The sequence below is a fragment of the Taurulus bubalis genome (assembly GCF_910589615.1).
Source record: "Taurulus bubalis genome assembly, chromosome: 13".
NCBI classification, from domain to species: Eukaryota; Metazoa; Chordata; class Actinopteri; order Perciformes; family Cottidae; genus Taurulus; species Taurulus bubalis.
The window spans coordinates 10636078-10659071 of NC_136601.1; the positions used below are offsets into that span (position 1 = coordinate 10636078).

The 22994-nt window shown below is 43.8% G+C and overlaps 1 protein-coding gene across 1 annotated transcript; it reads right to left on the reverse strand.

Moving 5' to 3' along the window:
* Nucleotides 1–946: 946 nt before the first annotated feature.
* gpr101 (G protein-coupled receptor 101) lies at nt 947–2314 on the reverse strand (the record flags this gene model as incomplete). Its single annotated transcript, XM_079228382.1, has 1 exon — nt 947–2314. One exon carries the CDS (start codon nt 2312–2314, stop codon nt 947–949), a length of 1368 nt encoding a protein of 455 aa, XP_079084508.1.
* Between the last annotated feature and the right edge of the window lie 20680 nt (nt 2315–22994).

Genomic DNA, 22994 nt, shown 5'->3' on the forward strand with positions numbered 1-22994 from the left:
TTTAAGGAAACTAAGAGGCTGAGACAATGTGGCGGGAGTCACCAGCTCTTGTGTGTTCTGTAACAGGCGACCACAATAAACCACTTTTCTACTCAGTTACTCAAAAGGAGCTTTGAGATCTACAACAGTTACCGCGACCGGGATGTAGACACACATATATTCACTCGCTCTTCAAGATTCAAGACAACAGAGACTACACATTGATCCACTAGCATACCCTGAGTTTGTTAGTTGCAGGCCGAGCTTGCAGTAACAGAAGGACAGCACACCCTGTGCCCTCAGGCAGGTTCACACAGAGAGTGTATTGGAGATATAGTTGCTGTGCAGATACTGCAGATCAATGCTGTATCTGAGACATCTATGGCCCATGATTAGGGCAAACTACTCTGTAACTACTTTCTGCCTCAACATGGCAAGTCGAGTTGAAAAAGAGAAAACCCAAAACATTTAGGACAGACCTGTAGGCAAAGATGTCAAATCCAAAAGAAATGCAATTTCATGGTTTTACGTTTAAATCTTGAAACAAATGTTGATAGAGCGAAATGCCCAGTTCATGTAAAAGTAGCTTGCACAATAATTGCATACATTTAAAATACTAACAATGAGATAGACAAAAACACAATGCCACAATACAAAAATAACAGCTGCTTACGTTGGGACTTAATTGACTTCACTTTTAAAACGGCTTCAAAAAATTGTGATTCTCAAAATCTGACACAATGAAAATAACGTAAAAGTCATTGTTTAGGACTTCCTTTACACCGGCAGTCTATTATACATTTGTATCAGGAAGAGGAACATTATGTTGTTGATCAACCAGATAGACCACTATTCCTAATGTCAGCAACTTTCCAATGAATTACCCTGTTGTCAAGGAGGCATATAATTGTGTGTGTGAACACACTGCAAGATGTACGTGCTCCATCTGATGAATCCTGGAGACAGCTCATGTGCTTTGTTTGCTGTGGACTGTGAGCTCCCTCTCAGAGCTGACGCTGGTGGAGGTCGTCTCTTTACGGCTGTCCCTCGACTTCCTCTCAAAAGTGGGCGAGGAGGACGTCGTGCATTCTTCCCAAGTCCGCAGGGGGAAGACTCGAGCAGTCAGACTGGGCAGGTGAGAGTGGGCCCCGAAACGCCCCTCTGTGGTTGTGAAGCAGCTCTCCGCGGCAGAGCTCTGGCTGGGACGGCCCTGTTTGCAGAACAGCCCGCAGAGCAGTGCGAGGAATTCCTTCCTCACACTGCGGTGCATGTACCCATAAATGTACGGGTGGAGGCAGCACTGCAAAAAGAAGAGCACAAGGGCGAGGGAGGAGAGCCAGGGGGGTACAGCTGCTCTGGCACTCATAGATATCGTATTAAGTATGCTGTAAGGCCCCATGCTGAGGATATATGAGGCCATAATCACGAAAACTACACGAGCCGCCTTGCAGTGGTAGTGGAAGCGTCTGTGCCTCACTCGAACAGGGTATCCCCGGGCTGAGTAGAGGCCATCGGGTGCACTGGCCTGCTGCGGCTGGGGCGGTGCTTGTGGCTGGGGCTGCGCTTGGCGCTGTGGACTGCTGGGTCCCTGGAAGTCCTGTGGCCAGGGCTGGGTGTAGGATTGCGTCTGTATGGGGTGCACGAGTGCGTTTTGCCTCCGAGCCGCTCTGAACACCATCCAGTAGCATCCGAGCATGATGAGCACGGGCAGCCAGAAGGAGAAGGTGGACACCACGACCGAGTACGACAGGCTAGAGGACCACACCACTGAGCACACGTTGTGATGCCGGTCAAAATCAATGGCACCCCAGCCGTAGAGGGGAGGCGTGCTCTGCAGGAAACTGAGCACCCAGGTGCAGATGATCAGGTTCGTGCCCAGGTGAGGGGTCATGCGGGTGGGATAGGACAGAGGGTGGATGATGGCCAGGTAGCGATCCACAGACACGACTATAATGGTGTTGACCCCAGCGAAGGCAAACAGGTGCATGAGCACCACCAGAGCCTGGCACAGTCGGGCATCCAGGGGCCACACGCCTGGCACGGTGGCTGCGATGGCAAAGGGCATGACTAATATGGTCTGGAGCAGGTCTGCCAAGAGGAGGTTGAGGACAAAGCGGTTGGCCACGTGAAGGAGCTGAGGCTTCCTCTGGAACACCAGCAGGACCACCACATTCCCGAACAAGGACACACACACGATGAGAGATATGAGCACCATCTTAACCACGCTGTTAACCGTGGAGGACCAGAATAGGTCTCGGTTGGAGCCGGCGAAACCAGGCTCCCAGGGAACATCAGTGAAATTTGTGCCCATGTCGGGCGCCTGAGAGCTTGTCATTGTCTGCATGTGGTGGCCTCACATCCAGCAGCGTGTTGACAAACACTCAGGTTAGTCCCATCTTCATCAGCAGATTGTCAGGAGGGGAAACCAGCTGTGGGTTTGTTCTCAAAAACAACAACAAGCGGTGGCGGTTGCTTCTGCTGCTCCACCTTTTTCAGTGGATTTCAGGTGCAACATTCAACATGCATCTCTCATTGTTCTCACATCTCACCTAAACATATGTCATATCCATTACAGGTGAAAACAGTCCAGTAGACTCATCCATAAGCCTCAGCCTGAAAATGCTGGAGATGATTAACACCGATTTGCTGTTCATCGTGATCAATGATTAATCCCTTCCGGCCCTATATTCTTCTTGCAGCCCACATCTGCGGAGGGGGGGGAATGGTATATGTCTGGCGACGACAAAACGCCGCCGTTCAAGCGGTCAGCGGCGACTGACTGGCGATGTCCAGATAGTGGCAAATAATCGCGGATGTGCTAATCCGTAAATGATGTATAATACCTTGGCATGATCAGTGACGCGATGCTCACTCCGCTGCGCTCGGGTTTCGTCGTTTCGCTCACATTTGAGCCTCAGCTCCAGTCAATGGCAGCGAGCTTTCACGGCTCAGCACGCGCTACGTGTGTCTTCGCCCAGCGGGGGTCTCTCATCCAGACGGGCACATCTTTCCTTTCGGATTTCATGACAGATTCCAATTTTTTTTTTTTAGCAGCTTTGATTCCTCCTCAACAGTCTTAGGCTACTTACGGTCGGGTCTTGTCTCCAAGGTGTCAGGAGAAAAAAACCTAAAAAAAAACCAAGGACACCTGCGCTGAGCTCCCCCTCATCGCTGGAGCTTGTCACCGACCCCCTCCCGTCCGCTGTTTCCCTTTTGTTGTCAGTGTGCAAGTGCGTCTCGCGATGCTGTCTGACACCTCTTCTTTTTTTTTTTTATACACGCTGGAATTCATAAAATACAACCGTAATCCTATTTGTCATTGTCTTAAATATTTCATTCATCTTAAATATTAGAAAGAAGGAAAGGAAATACATAAAATAATGGTTGAAGAGGTCACTTCAGCAACATGTAACCATGGTCCTATTTATAGGGATCATTATCAATCAGTTCAAGAAATAGCTTTAATTTAGTCTTTTTCTCCACACAATAAAAAAAAGAGCCTGATTTTGCCATTTAGCCGAGTATTTCAGCCAGTCTCCCAGATCTCCTTAGTAACAACAAGTGATTCAATTACTGGCTGTTTATGTGATCTTCAAATAATTGGATGGCTGGCAGGGCTAAAGCCAACCTCCATTGCATCTCTGTAGAGCACCAAGCACTAGAGGTTTGAAATTATAATATTAAGTTGGTATCAGTATTTTAACATCCGAGTTGGTACATTTGTTACGCTGTGACATATTTTTTGTAGCTCAACAACCTTATGTCCCTATGAAATATCAATACCAGATTGTTTGCAGCATTTTTAAAGAACCCTGACACTTATTGGCTCATTTTAGTTGGGAAAACTATATCAGCTCAGTGTTCAATTACTGCTCGCTCTGGAGCTTTTGATCACATCACTATCTTCACTGGAAAATGTAGTTTTCCCAGTCGTCAGCAAAACCTGCAATTCTGAATTTCCATTCCTTATCTTTAAATGCTGAGCTTCAGAATTCATTCTTGACTTTGGAAACATCATTTGACAAAATAACCTTTTCAGAAACATTTGGCATAAAGCAAATTATTTATTTGCCCAAACAAGCAACTTTAAAATCTTTGTTTACTGATGTAAAACAAGGGAATGAACTGCATGTATTCAGTTCACTCCTTCATGCGTCATTATACAACCTCTAACAGGATGAAGCTGAACACCAGACCTTAATTTGTTCTAAAGCTTACAGAGCCTTAAAAAGGGGCCCATTACACCAACCTCAAATGTATTCACATGAAACTCCCAACATTTCCATTACCACAAAAAAACGCTCACATTTAGTGTTTCTGAATATGTGGATAGCTTATTCTCGACCAAATAACTGTAACCTGTCTCCCATGAATGCTATGATACACACTTTTGCATAAGCCATCTTTTTTTATTGCTGGACATATACAAAATTGCCTCAACATTTCAGTTATTTCTAGTCAAAAGACTTAATTAAGGTGCACAAAAAAAACAAAGCAGCACTACATACAACTAGATTGTGCAATCCAATTAGTCTGTATTTTACGTGGGCTCCTAATCAACGCTCGTAATTAGCCATTTTATTTCAAGTCTCTGCTCTAACCGAGCTATCAAAAAGCCCTTTGATGTGAGTCTGTGTTTTAGATTTAGATTGCAAATGAAATGCTGGTGACTGCAAAGGGATGGGGAGATGTGTCCCTGTTCTTTTGTTGAGTGGACTGTGGTTCAAAGGCAGACCCACAGGCCTGCTGCCTCATGGGATTATTAGACTGTTAATACAGAATGTCCAATGTGGCACCAGGTGGCCATCCCTCGGTTTCTAACTCTGTCATGTAGTTTCTCTCTCATTCACTGTCACTCACTGACACCTATGGGCCACTACCACCAAACACAGTGTGTGCAGGAAGGACTGGCTCTGCAAGCTCACATCGTTTTCTCTTCCTTTCTCTCTCTATTTTCAATATAGTTTATCTTTCAGTTAACAGGGGCTTTATGACTGTAAATGTACAATTTTGTCAAATGAATAATGTATGAGTGTTAAAAGGAGAAACTATACATTATATATATATATATATATATATATATATATATATATATATATATATATATATATATATATATATTCAAGACCCACATTCATTTAAAAATAAACCTTGCAGCACTGACATAGTTTCCTTTTTCTAACTTAAAAGCTGTTTATCCTTCATAAATGAGCCCCTTTATCGCGGTCTCTGCTCCCTTGAGGACATTGTATTCTTTCCTCTTCAGCTTTTAAAAAGTGATCACCATCATATTTGGGAGTTATATTTTAGATATTAATGTCAGATAATGTTTCAAGTTAAGAGACTGATGGATTGACACAATTTTAGATCAACCTGGTGTTGTATTTTTCGCATGTTTGCAAGTTTGCATTTGTTGATTTTTGACAACTATGAAGCAGAAAATATAGAAAACATGGGGATATATTCATAGATAGATAGATAGATAGATATAAAGCATAAGGGCTGTATAGCTACAGCCCTTATGCTGTGAATAAGGGCCTCTATGCTCACACTGCCTTTAAATGACCCACTCCTAATAGAAAAACCAAGGTCTTCAGCCTGCTTCCTTTCATCACTAACGCTGTGCGCCTGCCGTCTTGTTTCAGCTACTTTCGAGCAAGCTTCAGGGCTGGATATGTTCCTCCATTGGCGGTGACAGGGACACCAACAGACCTGAAAGGTGAGTACATTTGTCAAGTGGCCAGAAAGGGACTCCAAATAAATGCTAATGATTGCGTCTGATCTCATTTGAAAGTACTGGAAATTGTTTGCTAGCATGTGGCGGCCATTTTAAATTACTACCATTTCATGATTTTTGGCCACTGTGGAGCAGAGGAAGTAACACATACTGATAGTTACACAGATTGCACACATATTGTCAAATAGAAAATGTTGTGGCTGATTGGTTCACAAACAATTGTATGTTAGTCAGTGCCCTAAAAATGATCTGATCATGAGAAACAATATAGATGTTCCTTCTTTCCTCACCACCTGCTGCATGGTAGCTAGCTAGCTGCCTGAATGCCTCGGAGAAACAAATACAAGCCTCTGACAAGATAAAGACCCAGATATCTCAGGAGTTGATGGAGACTACAGAGCAATGGTTAGCAGTCTATGGTGAGTAAATGCTAAACTTACATTTGTCAAGTGGCCAGTAACATGACTCTAAAAGTTGCTCCATGACTGCTAGATGTGAACGTATTGTTTGCTAACATTGTTCATTTGAAATGTTTGCATTATTACTTTTGTGTCCCCCTAGAGAGAATAGTATGGCTGGTGGGTTAGCAGTCAATTGTCTATTGGACACACTGCCTCTAAGAAATAAGGAACACTTGCTAAATGTTCTTTCTTATGACAAACAGTCAGACTGCTGGTGTTGATTCTGTCAGCTTGTTTTGATGTGTTCTGCCCCCTGGTGGCCAAAACAAGACTCATGCAGCTTTAAGGGTTTTGGGAAAGTGAAGTTGAGCTTGAGTGGATGATGCATTGTGAGGAAAACCACTGCTGTGCACAAGGATAACATCACCCACCATTGTTGCAGGTGCGAAAGGGCCTTAACTCCGTCTGTTTTTCTATTAGTAGGCCTGATCTTTAGCCATTGCTGCTCGACCAAGCCACAACATAAAAATAATTATGTTTCATTAATGTTTGAATTGGAAATGCATCATATGTATGAAGATATAAAGTATAACATATATATATACCTGTAAATTACTCATACACATATGCACATACACTGCATTCTGTACATTGGATTCACGGTGGCATCATTAAACAGCTCTTCTCTCTCTTGGACGATTCAGATGCAATATTCAAATGCATTTGTTGTTACCGTTTTCAATTTTTGAACACAGCAGGACACCGACCTGCTCTTCACAGCTTCAGTTCAGTTCAGTTTTTTTTTTTTCTGTCACTTTGGAAATGTTTCTTTCATGTATTTTGAGCAGGAGAACTAAATCACACTGCTTATCCTCTGTGTGTCTTAACTAAGAATGCAAATATATTTCTTCCCCTTTGAAAACCATGTTTTAAAATTAACTTTACCAATTTGGCCACAGAAGTAATTGCCTTACAAGATTGATTGCGTGATGTAAGTAAAAATTGTATATACAAAAATCTTTGACATTTTTTAAAATTCTGACAGCATGAGAAATCCAGTGTGGATTATCAGCCCCACATGGCCGTGTCAAACTGACAAGATGAGCTGATGGGGAAACTGAGGTAAGTGAAGGTGGTGTTCAAAGCTACACTCCTAAAACCAGGGTTGTTTTTACTGTTCGTATGTATTGAAAATCCTTATAACTGATAATATATATCAAACACACATGCACATAAAACATGTGAATATGTGAATATATTTTATGTTTAGAGTGATATTTTATATTGAAATATAAGGTCTTATGACATTTGAGCCATTTGCTTGTTGTCATAGGAATATTTTTCCTCTTTGTGTTTCCATCACATAATCATTTCAACAATTTGCCTTACTGATGGAACACATTTCTGATTATTGGTAAATACAATATTACAGTTAAACAGAAAAGGCCAACTGGTTTTATTATAGTTAACATTGACATAGCGGCTACTTTTTACTGATAATGTCACATAATATTGATGTTCCCCATCACTGTGTTCCCACCTGACAATATATATTTCTTAATGCCGTGAATTGATTGCAGAAAAAAGGGAAATATTACAATTACTAACATTATGTGTAGTGGGTCTAGTATGCATTTTGGTGTATAGAATATGGCAGTTCCAGCCAACAAAGACCTTAGTACATGACATTTAACCAATAAATACTGTGTTACTGTTCAGTGTTGTCTTATTGTGAGACCGGAGTTCATCTAAGCTGCTCTGCTGATCTACCAGTTTAAATATTTTACGATTCTTGCGGGAACAAAATTAGTAGCATATTTCGTTATGTTCTGGTCCAATGACATTCTTAGCTATAATAGGTAAGCATTAAGACGATTAGAGCTATTAAAGTGGTGATGGAGTTGCTCGTTAGTGTTACTGAAAATCATAGACCAAAAATAAATGGGAGGTTGTATAACATTCAAAAAACACATTTCTACAAAACATAATATTTAAATAATTCGCCTAGAATGATAAATATTTATAATTTTTGGGAAATTTGTTATTTTGAAGGCTGTTTCAGAATTCATTAACTTTATTTTCAACCATGCTACTGTTTTCCTGTAGTGCTGCTACCACTCAAAATGAGTTCAGAAGGACATTTCACGTGGGAACAGAAATGAGACATATGCTTGATCAACAAAAACTATACGATCTCATCAGTGGGAAATAGTCAGAGACATTCTTCCTTCCCTCTTATTCAAAGCCCGATAGAGGATGAATACAGGACTGGTTGAATGCAGGAATGTGCTCAATTAACAAACTCTTTAGGAATGGAAGGAACATAACTCTTGTTTAATTGTGTAATTGAAATTAAGAGACTTGTATAGTTCATACAATGCAACGGGCCTTGGATGTCGTATATATTCTCTCTCTGTTTAGGAATACGTGCATCGAAGTGTGTGAAGCATGGGGACAAACGTAAACTTAAACAAACGCACGCACACACACACACACACACACACACACACACACACACACACACACACACACACACATATATATATATATATATATACATAACAAACCATGGTTGTAGTGGGCAACTGCAAAGGGAAATCTCTGTAAACAAACAGATGACAAAAAGATTGAGAGCAACCATCACAGGACCGCTCTCGAAAGGGAGCCTTTCATTTTATTGCACAATAGCAGTTGTCTCCGAAGCCCAAACAGTTTAGAAGTAATTACTAGTGTTTTCCCCTGAAGGTGATTATTTGCCACACTTGGCAGCCATTGTCACCGGCCGGGCACCACACTCATCAGCCCTACAAAAGGGAGAAGTGCTCGATTGATGATGAGCCCTCTGTGGCTCGGGGAGAATTTAAAAGTACTTGTATGAGGCTCTTTCAGGAGATTAACTTGCAATAAGGGCTACCTGCCATGGACACATTCCCTGTATTCATGGTGCCGGCACAAAGACTTTTTTTAAGAGGGGCACAGCTGCATGAAAGCAAATGGTGAATGGGGATAATAGTCACAAAAGACAACAAACCTCAAGTGTAAAGAAATAAAGTGTTTTTTTTAAGATGGGAGGCTTCCATTCAAAGCCATTCCTTCTTTTGACCATTGAGGATCCGGCCACTCCACCACCCAAGGCCTCAATCTAATTATTTTAGGACAAGACATGTTATGGTGCAAAGTGGCAAAGAGAGAGCACTCTGGACCAAAGTGCACTTTAATTCAATCATTCTATTCCCTTCAAATGGACGTCACACACTAGTAGACTGGCACAATCGGGAGTCTCCCGGCAAGGCCTCTGGGCCCTTTTTGCTGAGGTAAATAACACATAAATTCCATGCACTTGTCGATATGAGTAAATGCTGACGTAGGTATGAATAGATGTCTTATTTCCTGGCGTATTTTGCAAAAGAATACAACCATGTAAGAAGAAGGTTCGGGTTCTTTCTTTATCGGGAAATTGTAGAAATCTTCAAAGGCAGATTAGACCGCAGCCACAGGGGCCCAGATCCGATTCCATTCATTAAGCAGAGAGAGAGAGAGACAGAGAGAGAGAGAGACTGCATGTGTCCTTGCTTGCCTAAATGTGAAAATTACTCATGCCATTATTTCAGATGAGAAAGTGGGAACTGAATGGATTTGCTTTAATATAACAGACATGGGATACCACATACAGAGAGACAGAGGGAGGGCCAGACTTCTTTGCTCTTGCTCACACAGTGGAAAGGCCCTGACAGGTGTGCTTTTGTATGCATATGTCTATGTGAGGTTGAGGCAGATTGTGTGTGTGTGTGTGTGTGTGTGTGTGTGTGTGTGTGTGTGTGTGTGTGTGTGTGTGTGTGTGTGTGTGTGTGTGTGTGTGTGTGCTTGTGCGCTTGTGGACGTGAATAAACACAGACGTGAAGTGTGTATGTGTGTGCGTCTATGAGCGCGTTGAGCCTCTCCACGTTGCGCTGCCACTCCCTGGTTAGGAGAGGGGCCTTCTCACTTCTTCTTGCTCTGGTCTTGTAGCCGAACAGGATTTAATGGAGACCTTCATTAGACTCAAACTAACTGATCCTGAGATGGAGAGAGAGAGAGAAAGTTTGAGAATGTGTGCAGAGGAAATTGAGTGGTAACTGATGGAGATACTAGAATTTAATTAGCCATTGAAGTAAATAACTTGATTTTTAACCACCATTTCTGGATTAGTTCCAAACTGTGCGGGAAAGTTGTCCATCCCAGGTTGCAGATTTTGGGTAAGAACATTTTAATTGTCTGCTTTTACGTTTGAGATTTTTTTTTTAAACTATAATGTTATATCGGGCAAGCTCTATCTAAAATGTTTGTGTGGTGCCAGGTCTTGCAATTATAAAAATGTCTGTGTCGCCAACCAAGCCTGCATGCCAGCTCACGCCTCCTCAGAAATTTGGGTGTGAGGAAGCATCCGCTCTTTAATTTTGATGTCAGTACCATGGTCAATGAGGTAAATGACACAAAGGTCAGAGGTCACCTCACCTAATTTAGTGATCAGGGATCAGAGATCAGGGAGTAATCCCAAAGCTGAATCTGGATAACCTCATTGTTGATGGCCTATTGTTAGAAGTGGTAGGCATAAGTTATATGTTAACAAGCTACAATTTCTCCATATTATGGAGATACATTGCTCAAGACAAAGGAAAACGTTTTCTCTATAGACGTAGATTTTAGATTTTAGATTGCAGCTGGTGAGTGGTGCAGTTTTATATTTGACCACTAGATGTCAGGATTTGCCTAGTAACAGTGTACTACCCCCCAATCCTTCTCCAACACCTGAGGGGGAAACTTGTGAGTAGCCTACACATGGTGTGACAGCTTCCCCAGGAAGCTCGGGTGACATTTGCCTCACTTAATGACACAAGCTAATTAATCATTAGCTGTCCCAGAGGTATTGCTGTTTGAGAGGCTTTGCCGTGCCTCTCCCCAGTAGGGGGTCCCAGCCTCAACATGTTATGTATGCATAACTGCCTCATCCCACGCTACAACATCTTAATTCTCACCCGTTTAGCTAGTTTGACTGAACTACGCTCGCTCTTTTTCAACCCTTCATCTCGGATAAAAAATAATCTGCTGAGAGATAGAGCACCTATACATTTTTTTCAGCTTCTTGCATGTGACACAGTGGGCCATGGTGTCTCTTTCCCCATGTGAGGTAGGGCTTGGCAGTGTTGAAATTATCTTCAGTGGTAAAGAGGAAATATGTTATTGATGGTTGATTGGGCAGACAAGGGGATGTGGGCTCTTTATCAAGGCCCAACATACACTTTCACAGATATCAAATTAATGCAGGATTAGTACGATACCATTATATCTTTTTTAAAATGATCGTCCTTTATTGTCTTTGTTCTCAAGGGCAGTGGTGGTGGTTAAAGTTTGACTTCTTTTTCTGTAACTGTCTATGGTCAAAAGTTGGAAATCTGAAGGACAATCACTCTAACTCCAAGCAAACAGAAATGGTGTATTATGGCTCTGCTTGAGTAAAAAATGTGAGTGAATGTGTATATGAACCCAAGCTAACAGGGCAATGTGGGTTATGAGTAATTATCTCTCATGGGGTGAAAACCTCTCTAGCTGGGCTTTGAGTCGTATACAAGATGTGCGTAAAGTCTTTGTGAAATATGGAGAAAATGAAATCTGCCCCCTGTATGCGTTTCTGGCCCCTAAGCATCATTACTGCCCCCCCCTACTGGGTCTCAGGCCAGATTTGGACAGACCGAGCCTGTTCCTCACGTACGGGGGGCTCCAGGTGATGCACTCAGGTTCCCCCTTCACCCACCAGAGCGGAGTTTGGGGTAGTGCATATGTGCACAGGGCCATCGGGGGCACTCGCTGATGAGGGCCTGGGCTGCAGGAGGGCTTTGAAAAACGTTAGAGGTTTTGGGATGAGACTCAAGGTCCCCTTGGGATACCGTGACCCCTGACACCTGCTCGCTGGCCCTTGTGCTTTGTTCTCTGACCTGAGAGTGGTGCGTACATGTGGAGAAATACTGGCCAGCTTACAGCTCATCCAAAAGTTTCATCTGGACACACGTTAGAGCGGTGAATGAGTCCTGCACATGTTACCCCCGGCGTATGTCCACTCCAAAGCGTTTTCATCGCTGTGTCTATTGCGCACTCTGTTGCAATATGTTTCTCTGTATTTGCATGTACCATTTATTGTTATTCACTGCACTGCCATACCAAAAAAAGGAGTGGCAAGATGTTATAATGCTCTCTTCCAGTTCTATTTGTAATTAATTTTCTATTCTGATGATTATTTTCTACATTTCATCGAAGCTGGTTTTGCTGGTTTTTGTGGCTCCTACGTACAAAATAATTATTGTAGTCAAATACACGCGTGGTTGAATTATTCCATTTCATGGGAGTGGCTACTTATTGATATGCAAAGGCATACCGGCTAAGGCTTTGGCGCCCCTGCTCTGCCAGGTGCCATTTAATATCACTTGGATATACACAAGATCCTTCATTTCCACTCTAATCACGGGCAAGGTTTCACTCTGCCATGAGCAGCCATTGTAATTCTGCTAGCATAGAGCAAACACAGGCCTTTTACAGCATGAAGACATAAAGTAAACTTGAGTTCTGATCCTAAGAGAAGGAAGTCTGTAAAACAAACACAGGTCCCTGAGTAAACTCAAATTAATTTATATACTATTATTGTGCTCGGGCTATGTCACCTTGATGAAGCTCTACATGATTTAGTTTACTCTGTTACATTAAAAAATGAAGCCTGCTAAAGAAAATCTTTGTGCAAGACATCTAAGCCTTGACCTTGTGGATACAAACGCTGTCGTTTTTTACAGCACTAGCAGGAGGCCTTTGGACACGACACTTGAAGAGAACAACAATAACTTACTGTTCTCTGACTATAGAAGTATCTGCTGAACCTTTAAGATGCAAAGATGGATCTGCCGCCATGTTTGCCTTCGTCTCTGTCTCGGAAAACACCGGGGCGTGTCCCTCCTGTGGGAGCCCCATCTGCAGGCCTAAAGTGATGGCACCACCCTTTCCTCCACACCCATTACCATTCACTGTCAGTAAGACAAACACACACAAACACACACACACACACACACACACACACACACACACACACACACACACACACACACACACATACCCACCTGCGCACACATGCACACATTGAACAGGGAGGAGGCTGTGCAAATGTACCTGACAGTGGCAGCGTTTGCGCCTTGGAACATATTAAACAATGCATGCTCCTCACCCGTACCATCTCAGCAGGAGGCCACAGGAAACAGATGATGACTAGTCAGGTTGATCAGGAAAACCACATCCTACCTATACTTGCCATGCACCGCGCTCACTCTGCCAACCTCTGGGCGTATTAACAATGAATCAACATCATTTTCTGTAGAAAGCTGTGTTCACACTTGAGGGAGCCTATATGCCATGCAGCTGATGGTGGAGCAAAACAAGGGGAGGGGGATCACTTGTCGCTCGGTGAAGATTCCCCCCTCCCTGATTTCTAATGGGGACAGTCAGTCCTCCTGCATCCATCACGCTCTGCGCATGAAATTACCCTTTCCGACGCGGCAAGGATGGATTTGTACCAGGACCTTTAAGATAACTTATTTACTCAGTTGTTTATTGTGCATCAAAGTGAAGTAAACTTTTCCTGCTCACCCCCCTTTGCAATTGAAGCTTTACAGTCCTTTTCACTGTGTCAGGGGCGGGGCTAAGCATCGCATGTGATTCTCTATCTCTAGGAACCCCGCAATTACATCTGGCACAACTCTACATGAAGTAACGCTTTATAAGCCTTTGTGCATCGCAGCTTTGAAGAGCCGTGGCCCTCTATAAGTTTGCTTTTTGTCCCTCCTCTGTTGTCCCCCTCCACCCCCCGGTCCCCCCCCCGAATCCCCCCATCCCCCAGCTCGGGACAGAAGACAGAATGTGATGTGTCGTCTCCCTCCACACACAAAGCCCCAGTGCATTGGACACACCTTGGACAGCACAAAGGATGAAAAGCACGACGAGGCTTGGACACGCAGGACCACGCTGCCAAGCCCGATAAAGACGCCTTCAAAAGTCGAGCAGCAAACAGTGGCCTTCTTCTCTTCTGCTCTCTTCTTTTTCTTCCCAGGACCTCGCAGTTACGGAGAGAAAAAAAAGAGAGGCTGACTGAGTAAAATATATATTTTTGTCTTTTGCACTTTTACCCACATGAGACTTCTGAATGTGGATTTTGGGCAATGTTGTGTCTGCAGCAAAATAGTCAGTGTAAATGTGCATGTAAACACCTAGATTAACATTTGTACGTCTGCTTTTGGTATGAGTACAGGATTAACCAAAAACATCCCGGCTTTGAAGCAGAAGGCCCATAAATAAACTCTGCTGCCCCATCTCAAATCCCCTTGTCTCTTCAGCCGTCTGCTCACAGTGGCAAGCCACAGCTAGACTGAAACCTGCCATTTAAGCTGCAAACGTACGCCATTTTACCTCTTGTCTCGAATAAGCCTATATTTGTGTTTTTACGCAAAGTTAGCTTATATGGCAATCAGTTTCACTACCAGTTATTAATTTCCTTTATGGACCTAGACTTTTTTTCACAGGAAGGAATGGCCTTTTTTTTATTGTACTCGTTGTAATTTTAGGACAAGTAAGAGACTTGCAAATGTCGTTGTGTATTACGTTTTCTTCTTTCTCTTCCTTGGTAGTATACAAAATTGTCCAGACATCATAAAACATGACTTTTCACCAGTGACTCCCTCCTCTTTCCTCACGCCCGACTCTCTCTCTCTCGTTCGCTCATTCCCTCATTGAAACAGATGGCGTTTTATGCTGGGCACAATCAGGACTATTCAGCGTCAGGGAGGGCAGGCCCTCCCCACCTGCGCTCAGCCCAATCACAACCTAATGAACACGTTGGGAGCAGTCTGTTCCAAATTACTCCCAGTTGGAGCCAGGGCCACAGGTAACCCCCCCTCCCCTCCACCTCACCCCTTTCGCAACAGTCTCCCTGCCCACCAGCCCAAATTGGTATTGGCTCCAGCGCCTAGACCCTCAACTCTAACTCTTAATCAAATCAAGATTCATATCTCTGTGCTGTCAGCATTCCAACACCGCTCAGAGGGGCTGCGTATGCCCCGACAAGCATATAAGTTACATGTGGAGGGATATGGATTGACAGCTAAGGTGTTTATGTGTTGGATCTGAATTGGTTCTGTTTGATTTGTGTCTGAGAGCTGTTTTCCCACATTTGTATAGAGATCTATGCTTTTACTATTAATCGTCTCACTTACCTGCAAAAACAAGCACACACACACACACACACACACACACACACACACACACACACACACACACACACACACACACACACATACGAAGGAACAGTCCAGGTCCCTGTAAATGCTGTGGCGTTAACCACATCAGGCCTACCTGTGTGCCTTATCAGTATGTTTCCACTGCTTCAAAGGTCATCATTTATGCATTTCTGTTCAGAATGTTCTCTGTTCACACCATGTACAATAGGTTCTATACATTCATGTTTTATTCAGGTTTTGAGGTTGAACAAAAACGAGAGAAAATTACCTTTTTTTCTTTGCTAAGGCGCTGTATACCTGTACATAACAGTCGCTTGAATATCTTTTTTCCTATCAAGTATGTGTGGGCAGGCAAGGGGCAGTTGTATATCGTAGGCAGTTGACACCAGAAGTGTGCTGTAGCCAAGTGCCTCTGACACTCTGATACACCCTACAACATCCCCAGGGACAAAAGAATGAAACCAAGGCGCCTGCCTCGTCATGTCCCATCAGTTGCTATAGGACCTCAGAAACCTCAGGCCAACTACCAGCCCCCACGTGGGTGTCCATCACTGGAGTTGACAGGAGCGCTGCCCTGCTGGCTGGCCTTCCTCACTGTCCCTCTGGTCAATCTGCACCTCAATTGGCCCTGCACTGGTGGGTGATGCCTGCTCCTTCTGCCGCATGTCAAAAAGAGCCAGGAGCCACAGAGGAAGTGCAAATATCCTCTAATGGCCTTGATCCAGATGGATGCGCCCATGACAATAGGCCCCTGTGCCTGTGGTTTAGGTTTTTGTCAGTGAAAAACGCTGAGGCCACCACAATAACACAGCAAAATTATGCATGCAGGCCAAGTACCATTGACATGTTAAAGAGCACTGCCAGTTGCTATGATAATTAAGTTAGCTCATTCCAAGGCAGAGAGCTCTTTTCTCTTAACATATCTTTAAAGGCACTCCGGGCACATAAGGCAGGTTTTAAAACAATGGATGTAGGAGGAGAAATAATGGATTCAGTGGTCACCATTTCTCTGCCCATTTGCTTAACATAGGGTTATACATCTCTTAGTGAATGCTGCTTGATGGGATTGCCTTTAGGAGGGTGTTTTGTGGGTTTTAAATTCTATCACTCATAAGATTGACACCTTCTATGAAGTCCATATGGACATCTTAGGGATAAGGTAGATTAAAGGACCGAGTATGAAATATTCAGATGACCGCTCTGCTCCATGACAGTGGTAAACTTTGGATTCTCTTTGTAGAGGCTTGAAACATCGCTCACTAGTGTGATGTTACTTTCTGTAATATCACACTTGCCATGAGTGAACACTGACCTGTTTAAGCAAGCAATAACATCAATGGAATCCCCTCTGTTCACTTTGCTTTTAACTGGGATGTTTGGTTACGTCACGGGGTGTCTGATCTCCCTATGCCTCCATAGGGTCTCATCGAGAGTGGCCACTTTTTGTACAGCTGGGGTGTGTTTGGCCAGTAACGTAAAACCAGGAAGCCTTTGAAACTTAACCAAAGGAAGAGGTTGGAAGTTCACTATTATTTGGAAACTCCAAAGCCCTCCCCGTGGACACACTGGGGTAGGTCAGGAACACCAGCAGTCACCTTTATTCCTGCATCATGCAGCTGTAGAATGAACTCAAAGCAGGGAAAGTATCTGTGTCCTTATTTTTTCTCTTTAAATATGTCGGTGTCTAGTATACGACTAACTTATTTTTCTATTTCTTTCATCATGTTTGTGCCAGTACATCAAGAGCAGGTCATCAAAATTACCCTCCAATGGTCACTTTCCTGTTTATTCTAACCAGATGCCCATGGTGTCTGGTTAGAATGTACTGCCACGTTCATTTTTTATATTTCCTCTAAATGGTGCCAATCTGCCACAACAGACAGGCGCTGAGTGAAAAGATTTTAAAATGCGACTCTAGCACTTTCAAGGCAGGTCCTCTGTGTTAACAAGATGGTAGTTAATGGTTTTGCTTTTATGGCAGTGGTCGCATGTATAATTAAGCTGCTGTTGTATTTGTCATAAAAATCCCCAGGGGTGCAGGAAATGTTGCAGGAGCCATTTTTACTTTGAGCAGTGGAAAATTAAAACCGTCAAACCTCACAATGTTGTTTTGACATCATTCCAATGTTTATGGATTTTCCTGTGCGGTGGAGGTTTCGGCATTAAAAAACAGTTAAGTGCCTCACCTTGTGTTTGTTGGGGGAACAAAGGTTGCAATGTTAGCACAATGCAGATTGTCACTTCTGGGAGGTCTGGCCTCCGGTGCTACTTGTTGAGAAACATGTTGCATGTCTGCCATTAATGGATTTCAGCGGTTACCTTCATTGTTCCTGAATCATACAGTTCATGTAACAATATTTAGTGCATTTATGGTACAACCATTCGTATCTTCATCAGGGGATTTTCCTCACTAGCATGTCATGGGTATAATGCCAGACCGACAATGGGGGGCAATCCTATTGAAACAGGTTTTGCAAAGCCGCACTGATAACCTCTTACCCCAGATCATCTTCAGCAGATGTGTATTCATACACGCAAGAAGCGAAGACAAAATGACTGAACTCTTGGTCGCCTCAGCCTTTTTAAAGTTGTGTTTAATTTCTACCTTTTGGAGACAGCCCGAAGCAGTATTAGGAATGAATCTCTTACAAGGATTACTGAAACTTAAGGTGGCAGCTTGTTGGCAGAATGTCATGTACTACAGACGCATCGCAGATAAGCCTGATGTATGATTTACCTCCATGGCCCCAGTCATATCTATGGAGATGAGTTGGGGTGTCGTGGTCCTGGTGTCACCTCCACAACACCAGTCCCCTGCTATGCTGATGACTGTATCTATGCTAATATGGGGATCAGTCGGGCAGAAAGCTCATCTGGCTCATGCTTTGGCTTTATCTTATCACTCTACTCGCCCGGCTCCTTTCTTCACTGCATCACCACATACCTGGCATGCTGCGCACATGAAAAGAGCACAGCCTCTTCTCACTCTTCCTCCATCTCTCACCTTCACACTTCTCCTCTATTTCAAATTTTCACATTTCAACTTTTGCTAACACTGCATCAGCTTCTGTAATGCTTTATTAAATTATCACATACTGCTACCTTCCTGTATTACTGTATGTGCTAGACCTGACATTGAAATCCCAAGAGGAGCTTAATGAGATTTACCTAGTTTATTTCATTCCCGGATATCCTGACAAAGTAACAAAAGCTTTAGTGAGCTTCTCTGTGAGAGTATCGTTTGAACAAACTAACAAACCAAATCAAAAGAACAACCTAAAAAGTTGGCATGTCTTTTTGGTCAAGAATGGGTCCGTCCAGACAGTAAATCCTGTCTGACTTAAATAACCTCCCCGCCCCGTCCCTCTTAGCCTCTTTGTCTCCATCGCGCCCTCCCTCCCTGGCATGATTATTTCTTATCATGTATTTATTTGTTTAATCCACCCCTCCCCCCATTACACTTGGCGGCCCTCTCCCTATGCACGAGCTGCCTGTCTGGCAACGAGGCCCCCTCATCCCCCACCTCCTCCCACTTGTCCATATCCAGTCCCCATCCCATCCCCACCCAGCTCCAGCCCAGCCACAATGGGCGGATGTTGCTTCCAGAGCCTCGAAGCTTCATTCGGGGGGAAGAGCCCCCCACCTCCTCACTTCATCCTTACATCCCTCCCACTTGCATGTGGCCACCACTAGCCAGTCTATGCAAACTATAAATAATGGATGCATTAGCATGCATGAATATCTTTTTGGAAGGGGGTGGGAGTGCCTTAATTCATTATTAATCCCCTTCAAGAAAAAAATGGGCCGTGACTCTGGTAGAGCTGGACCCCTACTAAATCCTGCTTTTGGGACTTTACTTGTCCATGCTGTACTCCTCTTCCTCCCAAAATTGGTGACCAGCTCCACCCAACAAAGTACCCTGCCCCCTCTTTATCAAAACTCAATCTCTGCAAAAACACATCTGGAAGGGTGGGGTAATCTGGCATTTTTGGGGGGTGGGGCTGCGGGGGGCGGGAGGGGGGCAAAGTGTGATCCTATAGGATGAACATCTCCAACAACAGCCTGGCTAAGTGTCAGCTGGTTGATTAGAAAAAGGTGGACACCAGTGCTCAGTCAGCTGGTCTGGTTGTACTTCCCGTAGGGATGCAAAGGGATGTTCCTTTTTGAAGGTTGGGTAGTCACAGAGCTCCTGACTTTGAAGTTGCCAACAGTGCCATTTGTTTCAAGAGCAGGGCTTGGCTGTGGGAGGACGGAAGTGGGAGGTGTGTAAGGTGGAGGGGCTATAGGAGGGTGGGCTGAAATAACAAATACGCACAAACATGGTTAGAGAGCGTTAAGTCGTGCATGTGTGTGGGTTGTAGGGAATTATCTGTTATTTTTAAACCTGGATCTCTATGTATTGAGGACATTAGATCAAATTCATGGGTTAGAGGTTAAGAACATGTGTTTCAAGGAGATAAATTACTGTACACCAAATTAACAAAGCATGTGGGTTTGATTGTGAGTCTGTGTTTGCGCGTCGGTGTGTGTTTATGAGCAAGATATGAAGTGAGTGTGTCTGTGTGACTCCCCTCTGCACCACACACTCCTCTTCTACCACTAGGTCGCACTGCGTGCCTCGCAGCCTCTCCTCCTGCTTACCGCAGCCCCCCGCCTAATCCAACCAATCGTAGACCTTTACAACAGAGCCACATGAGAGTGTCTTCCTATCAAAAAATACTACACTACACACATGTACTTGTATACAGTCCCACACATACTGGATATCTGCCCGCCTTACTCACATTGATACAATGTACATAATCCTGTTTGTTCGAATCCCCGTGGCATATAAATATAACTAATCCATATTACAAAGCCAAACACAGCTTCATTATCTATGTGTTTGTAATACAGCATGAGGACATTTTTCTCTCCGATTATTGATAAGTATATTAAAAATATTTCAGCAGTGACTAGCACAACTGGCCAATACCAGGCACACAGGTCTACCTCTGCAGAAAGTTTATTCACTTTTGAATAAAACAGTATCTTCTCTTTTAAATGTTGCAGTCAGAGAGATTGTCGGGTCTCCCGTCAGTGTCCTCGGCTCCGCTGTCTGTCAGGCAAGACGATGGCAGCAGGGGTTGTTTTGTTGACACAGAGAGGACCTGGTTTCTGGAATGTTCTCGGCTGACTGTTTGGATCTCGGGTCTATGGTGCGAGGCTGGGGGCTGGTTGTGAGCTGCAGGCACCACACTGTGCCTCTGAACTTCACTCAACCCCTTAAATTCCACTTCCTGGGCAGGAAATTGAAATATTGTGCTGTATTGGCATGCTGATGGACATCTATCACGAAGGCCTGCGAAGAGACAGGGGTAAAGAGGAGACCCTCTGTAGATCAGAGATGGGCTGCTGGGCCTGGGTTCAAAGTTAAAGACCTGGTCCTGGGCGAGGAAAAAGGATAGCTCTCTTAGCAGGACGGCCTTCCGTCACCCATCCTGCAAGACAAGAGCAATCAGTCGTCCTCCGGCATCAGGAGAATACATGTGTGTCATTATGACTCTTCCAGGCTGCTAGAATGTGTCAAAGTACATGTACTTTGACACAGTACTTTTTTAAAGCAATGAGTGGCTTAAAGCTTAAACTCAGCAGTAATAAAGTTAAAATAGGCCAGAAGCTTTTTTTTTTTTTTTTAAACTGAATAAGAACAGGGAAAGGAGTCTTTAAAAAAAAAGAAAAAAGTATTTTGACTTCAACAGGTGTAGTAGGTCTTTGTGATGAACTTCCTTTTGGAGAGCCCCATGTGCTTCATCGTATTCCGACCGGTTGCGTTCCACAGTCATAACAGCCAAAGTGATGATGCCGCCTCCATCATTGCATAACCGTAGCCGTAAATGCGCACATCGTACCAGGAAATGAAACTCGCCAGCGCATCACAGGGGGGTAGGATGATGTGGATGTGACTGGTTATATAAAAGTATAGGGCACAGTTGGTATCAGCCACAAGTCTGTCATTTTAAAGACCAACGCGCTTCTTGTCTGGGTCTGGAAACGTCGCTTCTGGCTGACCCCGTGAACTTGCCTGCCGCGTGACCTCGAAAATTCCCTCTTACGGCTCCTCGAGCACCCCTCCACATCCCTGTGCTCATTTGTACAGGCTTTTGCCCAAGCAGGAAGTGACATCAACGGGTCCAAACTAAAAAATATGTCGCAGGACGGGGCTGTCTAGGCTGTCCAGGACCGGTGTTTGTAAAGGAGGATGCCTCGCACCGGCTCCACAAAGTGATGCTCATTGAAGGATGCAGGAGAGCGCCACACAGGCGAGGCAGACAGACGCACTGGAGGCTGAGTGAGTCGCCTGCTGAGTGCTTTAATTCCGTCACTTTCATTCATGCAAGTTCAGATTATGATGCCATACTTTTTTTTGTGACCCTCTCTGTGACGCAGTTACTAGCAGAGGCGAAAGGACTTGTTGTGTGAATGAACGATTTGTGTCGGCGTCGCTCTTCAGGGACGAGGGTGAGGCGCGTAGTGCGTTGCAACAGAAACGCACCACTGTTTTGACTGGAATGGCAAGTGCAGGAGGGAGGAGGGACATCGGTGGCGGGCTGGTCTCATGCGCTTTCGCGCGTTTTTTGAGACAATTAACAGATTGTTTAAAGTCTGATTTGTAATGATTTCACTGGTCAAATCAAGCGGTTGTGATAAAGTTTACCAAGCTCCATCGTGTTGCTTTGTAAGCGTCCTCCCAAAACATGAATGGCGTCTATTTTTATCCGACCGGTGCGTGCGTGCGTGCGTGCGTCGTCCTCACCAGGGAGGCTCTGACAGACCCTGCCGTGAGTCCAGACAGAAAGTGCTGCAGTCACGTGGTGTCTGCTATTACCCAACATCACGTCAGGTGCAGCCGACTGCTGAGAAGAGGCAACACGAAGGAGGGTTTTATTTCACAATTAAACATCAGATGTTTAGACAATTGTTTTAAACTTAAATTTGATTTCGTACCATATTCATATTATTACTACAGGTAAAAAAAAAGACTAAAAGTTATTTATAATTACATTAAATTAGGTATAATATTTGCACTGATAATAATAAACATTAAACACTGCACAACCCAAAGTGTGTAAAGTCTTGATTGAGGAAAAACAGTTGAGATGTCTTATCACAAAATCTGCCTGTCAAAGAAACAGATTGACATTATTTTTGAAGATGATAATCAGACTGATTCCATCTTCTCACCACCTGTCGTCCTGACTGCCAGGACTTAGCCTTACAAGAGGTGAAGGGATCATAGTTAGCCTTTACGGTTAATAATTATTAATACCTGTCCAATTCATATTGCTACCACTGGCAGATATTGCCTCCTTACAGTCCACATTTTTAAATAACCATCTTATATGTAACAGATGATGAACTAAAACTGAAGCACTGTAATGGCAATTTTAAACTTTTCTTGTGTAATTTTTCTAGTTGCCATTATACACAGGAAGGTAGGAATGATCTTACACAGACCCAATACAACTGATTCACCCGTCGTTATTTGCAGCTAGTTTTTTGGTTATTATTATTAGTAGTTTGAACAAAGAG